This window comes from Carassius gibelio, chromosome B17 (genome assembly GCF_023724105.1).
Source record: "Carassius gibelio isolate Cgi1373 ecotype wild population from Czech Republic chromosome B17, carGib1.2-hapl.c, whole genome shotgun sequence".
NCBI classification, from domain to species: Eukaryota; Metazoa; Chordata; class Actinopteri; order Cypriniformes; family Cyprinidae; genus Carassius; species Carassius gibelio.
Window position 1 is genome coordinate 16,239,565 of NC_068412.1, and position 15,505 is coordinate 16,255,069.

Genomic DNA, 15,505 nt, shown 5'->3' on the forward strand with positions numbered 1-15,505 from the left:
TTACAGTATGATGTTTTAAAAGCAATAAAAAAATAAAAAAACAGCAGTTTTGTACCACACACCACAAAAAGTCTGGCTACCAAATTCAAGAGCGCACAATAATTCAGAAAGTACTATTTCCCAGAGTTTCTTATGACCTTAGACTTCTGTATTATTTATTCGATTTTTTGACATTTCACATGTACCTCGGAGAAGACAAAATGCACACAGAGAAACGCCGGAAAACAGCTGGTTCACTGAGCACAACATAAGAAAATCAATATTCTTCAACTAGAGTTCAAAGAGGAGAAAAGCTGCAGAGTCATTCCACAAAACTGGTGCCTTTTAAAATGTTTATTTTTAAATGTAAAAAAATTCTGATTTTGAAAAATGTCCATAACCGTTAATATGCTTCATTATATAACCTCAAGAAAATGTGTAAAAAGAAAAAAAAAAGCATGGATGCTTTAAAGCTATGACTTGGGTATTAACAGGGTTGACAGTTTAGCAGTTAATTTATTCATTTCTAGCCTTGTTCCCAAGACCATGGCACTGTAAGGTGTACAGTAGAAAATAATTATTGTTGATATTTCTAAACATATTGTGTGGTCTACTGTGCAAAATCATAGCAGCAGAGTTGAGTATTTCAAATCATCCATCACTGACAAATCTAACAAAATTTTAAGGTAAAATTACGTTAAAAAGACACATGTGCCTTACGTTTTCAATTGAATTGTTAGTAAAAGGAGTCTGGATGACAACATTGCTGATAAATAATCTGGTTGGAAACACATGGTTAGAGACCAGCCATGTATCCACATTAAGAAAGTTTCTGGGTTTATGTTGGTGTAAAATAAAATGCCCTGCAACAAGTTATAGTAAAGTTAGTGATGGCTTCTCATCGTTAAAGTAACTGTTTAATCATGGTTACTGTATGTGGGACACCTTTCTGTGGAATGACCCTCCAGTGTTACAAAACATCTCACCTGCGCTACTTCACGCGGCGCGTCATGCTCGCGCTCCAAAAGAGCATCGAGTAAAGACACCATACCTGCAGAACTCTGCACCAGTTTTTAGTCATCTACAATTATTTTAAAGTATCACATTTCATTATGATTGCCGTTTCTCTCGTAAACTCCCCACGACAGACACGTGGACCTCTGGCACGGATAGAGTAACCCTGATGACACATTAAATAAGTTAATTTTAGTGCTGTGATTTCACCACCTCTCACCTCCGTCTCCAACTGCACCAGCTCCATTTTGGGCCATGGTTCTGCCAGTTGAGCAAGTGGCATTGTGTAGGCTACGCTCCTTCTTATCTCTCTCAAGAACTCAAAATCGGACGGGGATTTCTTCCGATCCCGTGTATTCCCTTGTGGAACTACCTGGTGTGTCCCTTTGGCTCAGAAGCAAACGGGAGACTTTTTTTCTCTCACAATCTGCACAGGACGCACATAGTCACTCCGTAGAAAAATCGAAGCAGTTATTCCTGATTAAATGACGTTGACGGATTCTCCTCTCGGTCCGGTGATGAAGAGGAGTTGCACAGCCCCGTTCCTAGAAATGAACAAATCTCTCCCAGTCAGTCAGTCAGTCATTCAAACACACACGCACAGGTGGACTTGGGTTTAAGAGGAACATGCGCCGTGCGTCTGCGGCGATGAAACGCGTCCCCTCCGAGGAAATGAAATAAAAGATGTTACTGTCATACGATGGTTTCTCAACTGACACTTACTATCGGCGTGCACGCAGACAGGAAAAGAGGATCTGATGCTGTCAGTGTGTTCCGCTCTGAACCGAATCCACAGTGTAAAAGCGCATGAGCTTCAGCCGATCATTGGTTTGAAGACAGTTCTCGGCCAGCCCCTTTCTCCTACACCCCTCCACTGACGCCCCTCGCTGGCCACTTACTGATACTGCAAGGTCACAGCCAGTTACACAAAAATGAAAATTTGCCCATAGATTACTCAACTCAACTCTACTCAAATTTATTTCTAAAGCAATTTCAAAAACCACAATGGGCACCAAAGTGCTGTACATGAAAAAAAAATAAAAAATACATACAATCCAAATACTTTAGATCTGACAACACATTACTAAAAGCCATAGAAAATAAATACGTTTTTAACATCCTCTAAAATTACCCTAGATTAGGAGATTGTTTTAAGGACAGCAGAAGCTCACGGCAAAAGCTCTATCTCCTTTACATTTCAAGCACGATCGAGGAACTGTCAGACACAGTTGATCCTTGGAGCGAAGATCTCAAAGGGTGATGTAGACTAATCAAATCAGAAACATACCCTGGTGCCAAGAGTAAACAGCACTTTATACTGGATTCTGTATTGAATCGGTAACCAATGCAATGAAACCAATACAGGGGTAATGTGGTCTCTTTTTTTGGTACCAGTTGAAAGCCTAGCAGCTGAGTTCTGAGCCAGCTGCACGTGAGAGAGGCATCCTAGATGTATATGACTTCCTTCTTTCAGATGAATCCAGTTCGAATTATATTCATAATTGACTTGGATCTTTCAAGCTGTTTGATGGCACTCAGATGCACTGTAAAAAGTTTAACTATTATTTACTCAATTTTTTTGGTGAAACATTTTTACACTCAAAAAAATTGAGTAAATTTTAAAGCTGTGAAATCAATGAAATATACGGTTTAAATTGAGTAATTGTAAGTAAAAAAATTAAGTAAATCTGAATAACTGAATAACTTTATATGAGAAATAAAATTAATTAGATATAATCAAAATTATAAAACACCACAACTGTAATTCTATGTAAAATAAACAAAAAATATTGAGTAGATATAATTGATATATTGGATGAAATTTAACCAAACAAATGTGCTATGTTTACTACATGTAAAAGTGAATTTAACTTAATATTGGACTATAAATGATCAAAATGTTGCATTCACTTTTTTTTTTTACACCATTTACCCTTTACAATTAATATAATAAAACCAAATAAAGAAAGAAACACATTTTTTATTAAACATTTATTTATCAATTAAACATCAGACAAAGTCTAAAATCAACCTTTGAAACATTTTATCCATTTTAATATTCCAGTAGATTGCAAAAATTAAAAACTGTAAAGCAGCCATAAGGGAAATGATAAAACCTTATGAAACATTTCATCCATCTTAGTATTCAAGTAGATTACATGTAAAATATGATAGCCGTAAGAGAAATGACATCTTACTTTGTTCCTGGTGCATACCAGCCATTTGCAGTCACACTCAACATTAAACCATAAAAAAACAACAACACTTACATCAATATTAAAGGGACAGTTCACCCAAAAAGATGATGTTGTCATAATGTACTCGCCCTCAAGTTGTCCCAAACCTGTACGAGTTTCTTTCTTCTGTTGAACACAAAAGATATTTTAATGAATGTTGTTTAACAGACAGTTGAAAGTTGCCATTGACTTCCATGGTAGAAAAAAAAAAAAAAAAAAAGGCTACTATGCAAAGTCAATGGCAACCTTTAAATGCGTTAACCAACACTCTTTAATACTTGGCTGAATGTCACGTCACTTCACTTAAAATATCTTTTGTGTTCAACAGAAGAAAGAAACTCGTACAGGTTTGGGACAAATTGAGGGAGAGTAAATTATGACAACATCATCTTTTTGAGTGAACTATCCCTTCAACAGAATTAATCCAATAACAGAAACATTTCCATCAGGAATACCCATTCTGTGGGATGATCATGAACCACTACTGTGCAAGAAGATAATTTTTTAACCTCTGAACATTAACAGAGAGTTTTGGAGGATCCAGCTCAAGAAACAGTTTTTGGAACAACTCAAGTGAGTACAGGTCTTTCTCAAAAAATTTGTATATTATGATAAAAGTTCATTATTTTCCATAATGTATTGATAAAAATTAAACTTTCAGATATTTTTGATTCATTGCACAACAACTGAAATATTTCAGGTCTTTTATTGTTTTAATAGTGTTGATTTTGGCATACAGCTCATTAAAACCCAAAATTCCTATCTCAAAAAATGAGTATATCATGAAAAGGTTCTCTAAACGAGCTATTAACCTAATCATCTGAATCAACTAATTAACTCTAAACACCTGCAAAAGATTCCTGAGGCTTTTAAAAACTCCCAGCCTGGTTCATTACTCAAAACCGCAATCATGGGTAAGACTGCCAACCTGAGAAGGCCATCATTGACACCGTCAAGCGAGAGGGTAAGACACAGAAAGAAATTTCTGAACGAATAGGCTGTTCCCAGAGTGCTGTATCAAGGCACCTCAGTGGGAAGTCTGTGGGAAGGAAAAAGTGTGGCAAAAAACGCTGCACAACAAGAAGAGGACTGGACGGAAGAGGAAGATTGTGGAGAAGGACCGATTCCAGACCTTGGGGGACCTGCAGAAGCAGTGGACTGAGTCTGGAGTAGAAACATCCAGAGCCACCGTGCACAGACGTGTGCAGGAAATGATCTACAGAGAAGCAGCACTGGACTGTTGCTCAGTGGTCCAAAGTACTTTTTTCGGATGAAAGCAAATTTTGGATGTCATTCGGAAATCAAGGTGCCAGAGTCTGGAGGAAGACTGGGGAGAAGGAAATGCCAAAATGCCTGAAGTCCAGTGTCAAGTACCCACAGTCAGTGATGGTCTGGGGTGCCATGTCAGCCGCTGGTGTTGGTCCACTGTGTTTTATCAAGGGCAGGGTCAATGCAGCTAGCTATCAGGAGATTTTGGAGCACTTCATGCTTCAATCTGCTGAAAAGCTTTATGTAGATGAAGATTTCGTTTTTCAGCGACCTGGCACCTGCTCACAGTGCCAAAACCACTGGTGAATGGTTTACTGACCATGGTATTACTGTGCTCAATTGGCCTGCCAACTCTCCTGACCTGAACCCCATATAGAATCTGTGGGATATTGTGAAGAGAAAGTTGAGAGACGCAAGACCCAACACTCTGGATGAGCTTAAGGCCGCTATCACGCATCCTGGGCCTCCATAACACCTCAGCAGTGCCACAGGCTGATTGCCTCCATGCCACGCCGCATTGAAGCAGTCATTTCTGCAAACGGATTCCCAAAGTATTGAGTGCATAACTGAACATAATTATTTAAAGGTTGACTTTTTTTTTGTATTAAAAACACTTTTATTTTATTGGTCGGATGAAATATGCTAATGTTTTGAGAATTTGGGGTTTTCATGAGCTGTATGCCAAAATCATCAGTATTAAAACAATAAAAGACCTGAAATATTTCAGTTGGTTTGCAATGAATCTAAAATATATGAAAGTTTAATTTTTATCATTACATTATGGAAAATAATGAACTTTATCACAATAAGCTAATTTTTTGAGAAGGACCTGTATTTGTGGGTCTTGGGATATCTCAAATCCAATGCATCGTGACTCCCAAAAGATAGCAGCAGGCTCTGCTGAGATTCCCAAGACTGCGGAGGACAGTGATGCCCTCAATCACAACTCCTACGTCGCTGACTGCCCCATCATTGTCCCGAAGGATGTAGATTTTTATGACCTCCTCTGCCAACTCTGCGTGTACGAAGACGGGTAGATCAGCTGAACCCTACAGGCAAATTTTAAAGATAACTGGTTAGAGCTAACATTCAAACCTGAATGTTACAAGAAAGCGACAAATACACAAAACAAATAGCACCTGAAGAAGCAAACATTCTGTTGGACCATATGATAGGTAAAATCTCAAACAAAGTTTACTAGGGGGAGGAGTTGCAAAAATTAACAGCATTCTTCTTAACAAGAGGACAGGTTAATTTTCTACATAGGGACATTTATTTTTAACAATAAACCTAAAAGAAAAATGAAAAGAGACCAACTGCGAGCTTCTATGCTTTAAATCAATGCTATAGGCTTTTATTGAGGTCCGCATTATTTCAACCAATTTCTTTATAAACATGTTTAATATTTAAGTAAAATGACTAATGGTTTTGAAACAAAAAAGCTTGTTTAATTGCACTACTTGAAAAAAAAAAATGCATTGCATTAACCCTTAACCCTCTAAATAATTCTGTGGCTTAGTAAATATTACAATAATATTTAACTTTATGAACTTAATAAAATCTCTGAATATTATACGATTGTAAATGTGTACCTTGAAATGCAATGTAGTTGCTTTGGATAAAAGCTTCTGCCAAATGCATAAATGTAAACATATAATAATTGACTAAAAATACAACAGTTAATTTTATCTAAAATGTACAGTTATATTTTATCTTTTTTTTCCACTAAAACAATTTAGTATTTGACTAACAAATTGTTTATTTATAATACACATAATATATTTGTGAAATTTCTATCAAACTATTTAAGGATGCAAAATTAAACTGATCTGTTTCAGGGAACAAAAATATTACTTTAATTAAAATTAAAACAATGTACCCCTCCCCCAGCCTCCGCTGTCCTTCAATACCCACTAGGTCTGGATTTGTTTTGAAACGGCTGCGGTGACTGGAGTAATGGAATGAAAATTCGGCTTTAATGTATGTATGTATGTATGTGTGTGTATATATATATATATATATATATATATTATATGTGTGTGTGTGTGTGTGTGTGTGTGTGGTGTATAAATGTTATATCAGTCTGGCGAGTAACCCTAAAAAAAATTTCCAGCCAAATAGCGATAGAGGGTAGGGGGGGATAGACGGTTGTTTTTTCTGCATTTTTTTTTTTTTTTTTTTAAATAAATGCAAGCTTAATGAGCTTAAGAAACTTATTTTATAAACATTAAAAAGCTTACTGTTTTCAAACTTTTGACCGATATTGTATGTGATCTAGGTTTCAGTGCACTAGAATGATTTTACAACGGAGCAGGCCTTAAACTGGCTGACTCCCTATAGTGGGAGCTGATTAAAACGCACCAGTCTATGTTATGTCCACGCCATTTTAAATACTTTTGCATGGCGTATTTGTAGTGGTTATTTAAGAGCTCATACTTGAGTTCATGTAGTAATTATTAGGTTTTACAACAACGTGACAGCTTTTTACAAGACAGAATGTCATTTGAAAGTTCATAAATGATGTGTTCCCTTTTGACAAGCCACTGACCCCAAAGGGGAACCTGTACAAAATCGTTTTCCATTGGGCATGTATAGTTATAGTTGCTGGACCACGGTACACTCACGCGGTTGAAATAAACGGTGATCCAAATAACGTTAGTACGAAAGTTAATCCACTCCAAAAAACAAACAAAAAAAAAAAAACCTAACATACATATCGCTGCCCCACTAACTAACTTAGAAAACTACACTGTTATGTACACGTACACACGGTCAATGTTTAATCAACTTTTGAATAAAGTATTGCAAATATACATCGTTATAAAATGACTACTTACAGGAAATTCGAGTAATGCTGTTCACGTCGTTGCTGAGAAAAGCAGTCCTTCAGTGACAGGTGCCTCTTGCTTGAGCCGCGAAACTCGTTAAACTTCTTAAGATGACGCAAAATACAAACACAATTGTTAGGAAATCCTTAATAATTAACTTCTGAATTAAACATCACAAACATATTTAGTTTTAGCTGGCTAAATTACAAAACGTACCACGATGATATGAGAGGAGTGCGGGTCTTGCCGTTGCTGAGGAAACTCAGGAAAGCCGTCCTTCAGGTGACTTCGATTAAGCTACGAAACTTGTTGAAGATGACGTAAAATACAAAGACAATTGTTAGGAAATGCTTAATAATTATTAACTTTATAATAAAGTGTTACAAACGTAAGTAGAATTAGCTGACTAACGTTACTTACCAGGAGCTGTGAGGTGTATGGCTAGTCGACGTCTCTGCTGAGGAAAGCAGATTTTTTTTTCCTGCGGAGCTGCACACGTGATCACTTTAGCCGCGAAATTTACTCAATTTATTTAAACCGTCATTTATTAAGCTGGAACTTTATTTAGGAAAATTGGTAGGAAATACCTAATAATTTTAGTTTCTAAAACAGATCAGTACAAGTAAATAATTATCAAATATTTCTATTAGAATTGACCAGAAATATTGAGGGTATATTAAAAATATAATTAGTTAGTTAAATACTTATTTATTTTCATTACATAAACTTAAATAATATATGTAAATTTTAGAGAAATTATTTGTTGGATTTTTAATTATTATTTTTAACCTGACCCACTTAAAATATCACTTAAATGATTTCAAAAGATTTTATTAAGTAAATATAGCTCTTTATTTTTGTGAAATTTACTAAGCCACTGAATTATTTTTTACAGTGTGGTGTTGCAGTGCATCAGTCCAAAAGAAGTTAAATACAAAACACCCATCCATTAAAAAGAAAGTGTCTCACACGGTTCCTGGGGGCGAGCAAAGGTTAGATTAAATTGATTATTGCGAAGCACAACCAATACAATGTTCTGCCGCAAAACACATGCTGCTAGTGGGGCAAAAGTTCCATAGTGTACATTGGCAATAATTTATATATTGTAATTTCTGTAATCTAATACATGTATAAGAAAAGTAAAACTTTTCATTAGAATTAATTGGCAAACTTTATTGCAGTTATTTTTTCATATAACAAATATTTGAAGCTTCAACCTTTAAAAAAAAAAAACTATCCTGTTATGATGGTTTTAACTTTGATTGCTACATAAAAATAGTATACAATATTGCTAATGTTTTCCATGTTAATGTGCAAAGGTATTTACATGGTACTTCAGAGAATATTGTACTAGTAACCCCCCCCCCCCCCGCCCCCAAAAACAAAAGCAATGGTTGCATGACTTCCTAAACTTGACCATCAGTTAGGCACAAGCTGATTATAAAGAAACATTACATTTAAAAAGTTGCATTTGACTGGACTCAGGAAAGCAAACCGTTGCATTGCATACCAAGCATGTTTTACTAAAATACTTCCAACAGAAGTAGAGATCGATGTAATAGAGTATCCCCAGTGCTGGCACAAGTAGACTATCCCCTTTTCCATCATGCCATGATTGCTTTTTTATGTTGTCAATTGTAACTGACTTGTAGGCTTGCCCATTTGTGACAAGGCAGTGAAATGCCAATACCTCTTGACTCTTTATTCTCTCAAAGGGAGCAGAGAAGAGCAACTGTTGGTTACCACTGGCAACCACAGACCTGCCAGCGTGCCAGTGAATCTGTTGCCAGAGTAAAACAGAGTATGAATGGTCGTTTTTATGAGATGGTAGTGGGTGGATATGGAGTGTGCATGGTAGAGGACCATGTTTCATTGAGTAAAATGATGGCACAAAGCGCAAAATGCTTTTAATGGCACTAAAATACACTACTTATAATGTAGGGCTATGTCAGGCTAAACTGTAACATTTTTAAAAGGCATTAAGACTCAGGCCTTTTTCAACAACATTTCTTAGTGTGGACATAAAGTCAATTATATATTAATCTTTTCACAAAAATATACCATAGGCAATACAAACACTCATGACCCTCTGTTGAGTGTGTCTGTGTGTGTGTTCAGCACTACTGGAGCAGTACAAATAGCAGTTTTGTACACAGATATCAAATGCACATACTCAGATATACCATGGCTTCGTTTCTCTTGCTCTTTACTGCTAGCTTGGCCTATTTCAGTAAGAACCTGGCAATCTGCCTGCCAGTCCTTCTCTACAATTACTGTACTCAAAGTCTCTTTGATTCAAAAGCATCCGCTAGAACAGCAAATACTCTGCTTTAGAGTGTGAACACCATGACTTTCCGTGCAAGGTGACTCTCTACATTATTTAGTCTATAGAGCTTGCAAGAGACTCTTAATACAACAGCAGATATCTAAAAAATCCTGAAACCTGAAGATGTAATGCAAGATGTTGTACTTTTTATTTGGCTGGTTTGGTATTCCTTGTTCCATACCAAAAGCAGTTTCCCGTGTTTTACAGCATTGAGGGTTTAGAAATTAATCTAGTTTGACCTTGAAAAGAATGAAGTGAAAAAGGAACGTTTAAAACACATTCTGAACATTACTGAAATATTACAGTAGATGCATACAGGCAGTAGGAGCTGAATGAATTCAGACTGAGCAATATTTTTATGTAACACCTATAAGTACATTACATAACATTTATATAAAACATATATTTTTCATAGTAGAAAAAGTCATAGGAAATATAAGAGACTTTGTTTGAACCATGAACATTAAAAACATATTTTTTATGTATTTATTAGCTCTCCGTGGGTTTTTTATTTTTATTATTAATGGCATTAGTGTATAAGTGCTCAATAATGCCACCTAGAGGACGGTGATAGATAACAGTGCGGATCTTTAGTAGTTTACAGTATTTGGCTATAAATCGGTGAGACTGTTTCTATGTTTGTATAGAGCTGTGCATGAAATCTATTGGCCGTTTGCCTGTTTTTCCTTTGGACTTCTTTGGTGGACTATTTAACACAACTCATGTGTCATTTCTTCCCACAGTACACAGATATAGATGTGTTCAGACAGGAAGTCTTGTGTATATGTAATTGATGTTGATGCAAAGGCCTGCAAGAAATAATGGCCAGCCAGAACACTCTTGATGATTTCCCCTCTTGTTGATTGTTGTTGTTTTTTTTCCCTGCTCAAATAATCAAATTTGTTGTTCAGGAATTCATCAACTTGATAATTATCAAGCTAAACACAATCTAAAATGCAGCAAAGCTATTTAAACATGCAACATGTCTATGTCTTTCTTAACTATGTTATTAGTTTATTTATTTGAATCTGATTGTATTTTTTATTTGTTAATTTAATTTAAGTGTATCTTAATCTTAATTTGTACTACCTTATATATGTAAGTATAAACACACACACACACACACACACATAAGACTTAAATATGAACTCCAGTTTAGTTTAATTAAACTTGCCATATTTTCATTCAGTGTCAATGATTAAGCAAAATCTTTAACACTATTTGCAGCAGGGATTTATATTCCCACACTGCTGTTATGCAGCATTTATTGGACCTAAAAAAAAGGCTGCCAAGGAATAACCTGCACTTCCTTGAGTAATTGTGTGTGTACTTGGTGTTGTGAGAAAGAACTACATAATTTCATCCCCATTGACCTCAGGGAGTCCATGCCTGGATTATGCTCTAGCATCATGAGAAGATGACTCATTCGTAACACATTACATTGCAGAGGTGCACATTACATTAAGACATGCCAAAACCTCTCACCCAACATGCACACATACATACAATAGCCTTGCATATGCTCGCTATTATTTCTTGAATAACTACAACAATGTGCTTCCTTCCGAAAACTCAACACACACACACAGACTATTCAGCAGGATGTCCGCCCGCCCGCCCGCCTGCCTCCCACCCACACTACATCACACACACCCATATATGCATGTAAATTGTTGTAAATCAGTAGGAGGTGTGTGTGGGTGAGAAATGAAGCATGAAGCAGACTGCAGGAGCCACGGAGCTGCTTTGGGCAGAATAATCACTGGACTGCATGAAAATCTTAATGGCAGTTCTGAATGGTATAATGCCAGTGAACATGCACACTAATTCACACCACTTAATTCGAAAGAAAATCAGCATTTGGTGTTTTTAGTTTGTAAATAATCTGTATGCATTAATACCCAATATTTGCATTATATAGACATTTCATTAGCTAGCATGCTATTTTCCCAATGCAGGTAGTATACAGTACTAGTTTGCAACATGTGTTATAAAGGTTAGGTTCAAACCCTGAAAATTTATGAGCAATCACCATTGTGTTCATGAGCATTCTTTGTATACTGAGGCACTCCTCAGACCGCTTCAGAGTTACTGTTCTTATAATAAAGAAAAGTGTAGTCAGATTACATATTAGTACAGAATGCATGTAGCAGCCAGGATACACTCATGCAGGCAGCATAAAATATGTAATTATATATAATATAGTTTTGCATGTGTCTACAATTAGAATAGAGTACCAGTGGCCCTATATTGCACACTGAAAAATAGTGAAGAATTATGTGCTACATGATTTTACTATAGCATTATTTCATTTCAGTGAGCACTACCTAGTTATCATTTCTAAAATAAATGTGACTATTTTTCATTTTTAATCCAATTTTGTGTGAAAACGTTGTTGACAATCCAATTAAATAATGAATTAAGGGTTGGGTTATTTCCAAAAATGAAGTATCTGCATTTGAACTTCGTTACATTTTCAAGGACTCGCAATCAGATTAGTTAACCTAATGCTTCTCTCAAATTGACTAGAAAAAAAGCAATCATTTTACAGAAACAAAAATATGTCCTCTCCCTTCCCAAGGATTATGTGTCAAAAGTTCTTGTGCATGCTTAATGCTCCTCAATCAAGATGTAAAGGTTTTAAGGGATTTGTCAACTAATGTACAGTATATTTAATAGGAGATAAAAAAAATTAGGTTACCTCTTACTAGAAGTGTGTTATGTATTATGCTGCATGAGAAACATGCAGCATAACAACAAATAGTAAAACAGTTTTAGTGGTAAAAAAAACACATAAAATATGATAAACAAGCAAAAACAGAAAAGAATACACTACTCATTAGAGCACAGTCTAATGAAAATATATAAATGGCATATATCAATGGCACAATTTTTTTTCTTTTTTTTATGTGCTATTTATACACAAAAACTGACTTTGGTGTGCAATACTTGCATATTATATGCATGTGTTTGACGTGCATATACTATGCATATTGCATACATATAAAACTCCTAAACCTAACAATTGCGTATCATATGCACACCAAAGTCCATTTTTGTGAATAAATAGTTTGCCAAATAGAAACAGAAAGCCGAAAATCATGCCATTGAAACACACATTAATGAGTTATATTATGTTATTTTGAGTTCATTCATCACTGAAACTGCATACCTTTATTCAAACATGTAATGCCATTGTAAATATGTCAGCGAGAGGCAGAACAATTTATGAGTCTCCTAGATACAGAATATCCTCCAAAATTTTGTCTTGTGCATTAAACATATTTTGCATGCAAAACACACCATACAGTTGCTTTCAAATCTTATTCAAAACCAGGCAAAGTACCTTTCAACCCATTTAAATCCATTGATGTAGATTAAATTGAAAAGCACAGTTTCTCTAAGAGTGGAGAATGTGCTTGATTTGTTGCAGGTATGAATTTCCTGTGCCATCACGAAGTTCATCAGTGACCTCACTCCGTCTTTCTTCCAGATGTGAATTAATTTGCTTGCTTCTGCGTTGCATAATTAGTATTTTCATTGCAGCAATCTTGAGAAAATTATACAGCAAACACTAATTATGAAAAACACAAATTGGATCAGGTCTTGTTAGAAGTCAACATCTAAATATAAGCGTGTATCAATAACGTTGTTTACTTTATAGAAACGGACTCATAAAGCAAAAGGCATTAATGCAAATATATTTGAATCTGTAAATAGTATAGATGTTGTATACTAAAGAATGGTTCTTTTATACATAAGAAAAGGTGTGGAATTCTGGATAATCTGAGATTATCTGGATTTAGATTTGGCAAGTATAGTGGCAAAACAGTGATTCTCATTTCTCATTTCACAAGAACCGGATGTGCTCAGACATGCAAAAGATTGAAAGGTATTTGGCTATTTCCTTGCATGCTAAGAGGGAGGAAGTAAACCTCAGGGTCTCAGGTCTACATGCCTCAATTAAACAGATCTGAGAACCAATACACAGTTTGAAAATATGCCAAGGGTCCACTTCTAATAAATGAGGTACTAAATAAATGTTTAATTAAATTAAAACATTATATCAGCCAAATTCTTTCTCTGAAAAAATTAAGTGTATCTCTATAGCACTTTTCGTTTCAAAGCATCTTAGCAGAAAATCATGATGTTGATCTTAATGCCTTTTTTTTGCATTTAACAGATTAAAGCTAGGCGATATTTACATTTTGCAACCAAATAAAAAAGTAGACAGTTAAGGTCTGCTAGTATATCACTTTACGTTAGTGTACTGTATGTTTGCTATTAAAGCTGGATATAACGTATATACAATTAAATATATAGCTCTGGGCGACAATACATCCATTTTTGCGAATATATAAAGGTGACAGCGAAATGCAACCTTTTTGAACACTGTGTTGGTCACGAATCTTTAGTAGAGTCCGGCTGAGAACAAAGGATTTTGAATAATATAATTCACGTCAGGTCATCTCTGAGTATAGTCAGTGTCGCCATAACTCAGTAAAACTATTATCAAAGAGTTCAAGAGCTTCAAGGATACATTTCATAAGGCCACTCAATGCCTGCCCGCATCTATCCGCTACAATAGAATGCAAATCAAATCATACCCTTGCTTTGCTTTTGAAGCGGCTGCTCTTTTATCATCTACTCCATATCCGTTCTGAATCCTATGGTTTCTGTGATGTTGCCTTATTGCACAAGCATCTAAAACTACAAAGAGAGACGCACTTTGTCTACAATATGTTGGATCTGTATGGGAGGAATGAATTACAGAGCTCAGTGAAGCCAAGATTGCATGGTGATTTTGAGACCTGTTTTATAAGGTGCCGGTTGCATAAAAGGTTAAGACTAGTCTTAAAAGTTAGTCAGCTAATTCTTTTCTTTAAGACTGGTCATATATATATATATATGTATATTCAGTTACATAAAAGCATAGTCTAAGTTGAATGCAAAAATAAGACTGATTACCCTTTGGCTATAACTGCTAGCTGGTCAAACTTGTATTTAAAACACTGACTTAACATAGAGTTTATGCAACTGGCCCCAGGGTTGAACAGATAATGTTTTTTTTTTGTTTTTTTTACTTATTTGCATATACACACATCACCTAAACACTGCATCAATCACACATATAGGAGGCGCTAGATTAAAGTACAATGCACTGCTGGAAAAAAAAAATGTCTCTCATAATCCCAAAACATAAATCCTATTTTAAACTAGACCAGGCTGGGAGACCAGATAAAACCAGCAGACCATTATATATATATATATATATATATATATATATATATATATATATATATATATATATATATATATATATATATATATATATATATATATATATATATATATATATATATATATAATTTGTTAATATTTATAATTATATGTCGATACAAGCATCAAGTGCACTTGCTTTTTTCATTTGCTTAGAATGCAAATGAAGGTGATTTAGTCAAAAGTCTTGGAATGTTTTTCCTCTCACAATGGCCTTACTGCAAACTATGTTAATTCATTACATAGCCTACCATTTCTCCCAGCTAAGTTGTAGGCCTACATTTTTCTAGACTACTTAAAATTCCTGTTGGTCAACAAGAAATAGCCTAATAATGGAACATAACAATGTAAATAATAACATTATGTTAAATTATTGTTTCTTGTTGACCAGCATTAATTCACGATTGTTGTATGTTCAATAATTTCTAAGAAAATATCCAGTTGTAACAGTGAAATACATGTAGCCTACACTACAATTTATGGGGAGAAATGGGATCTAATGGGTTAAAATAGTTTCCCACACTTTACTAACACCAGAAAGAGGACTGAGACGAACGAAGACCATAAAGAGT

General features: G+C 35.2%; 1 protein-coding gene across 3 annotated transcripts in view; it reads right to left on the bottom strand.

Annotated features, from left to right (window-relative positions):
- rps6ka1 (ribosomal protein S6 kinase a, polypeptide 1) overlaps positions 1-1,791 on the bottom strand; it is a 53,130-nt gene extending 51,339 nt beyond the window's left edge. For 2 of the 3 annotated variants that reach the window (XM_052580318.1, XM_052580316.1), the window contains exon 1: positions 1,214-1,770. In XM_052580318.1, the coding sequence (XP_052436278.1) occupies positions 1,214-1,276 (63 nt within the window). In that variant the 5' untranslated portion in view covers positions 1,277-1,770. Of the gene's footprint in view, positions 1-1,213 lie in introns of all 3 variants that reach the window. The other variant, XM_052580315.1, reaches the window with a different exon arrangement.
- Positions 1,792-15,505: the final 13,714 nt, after the last annotated feature.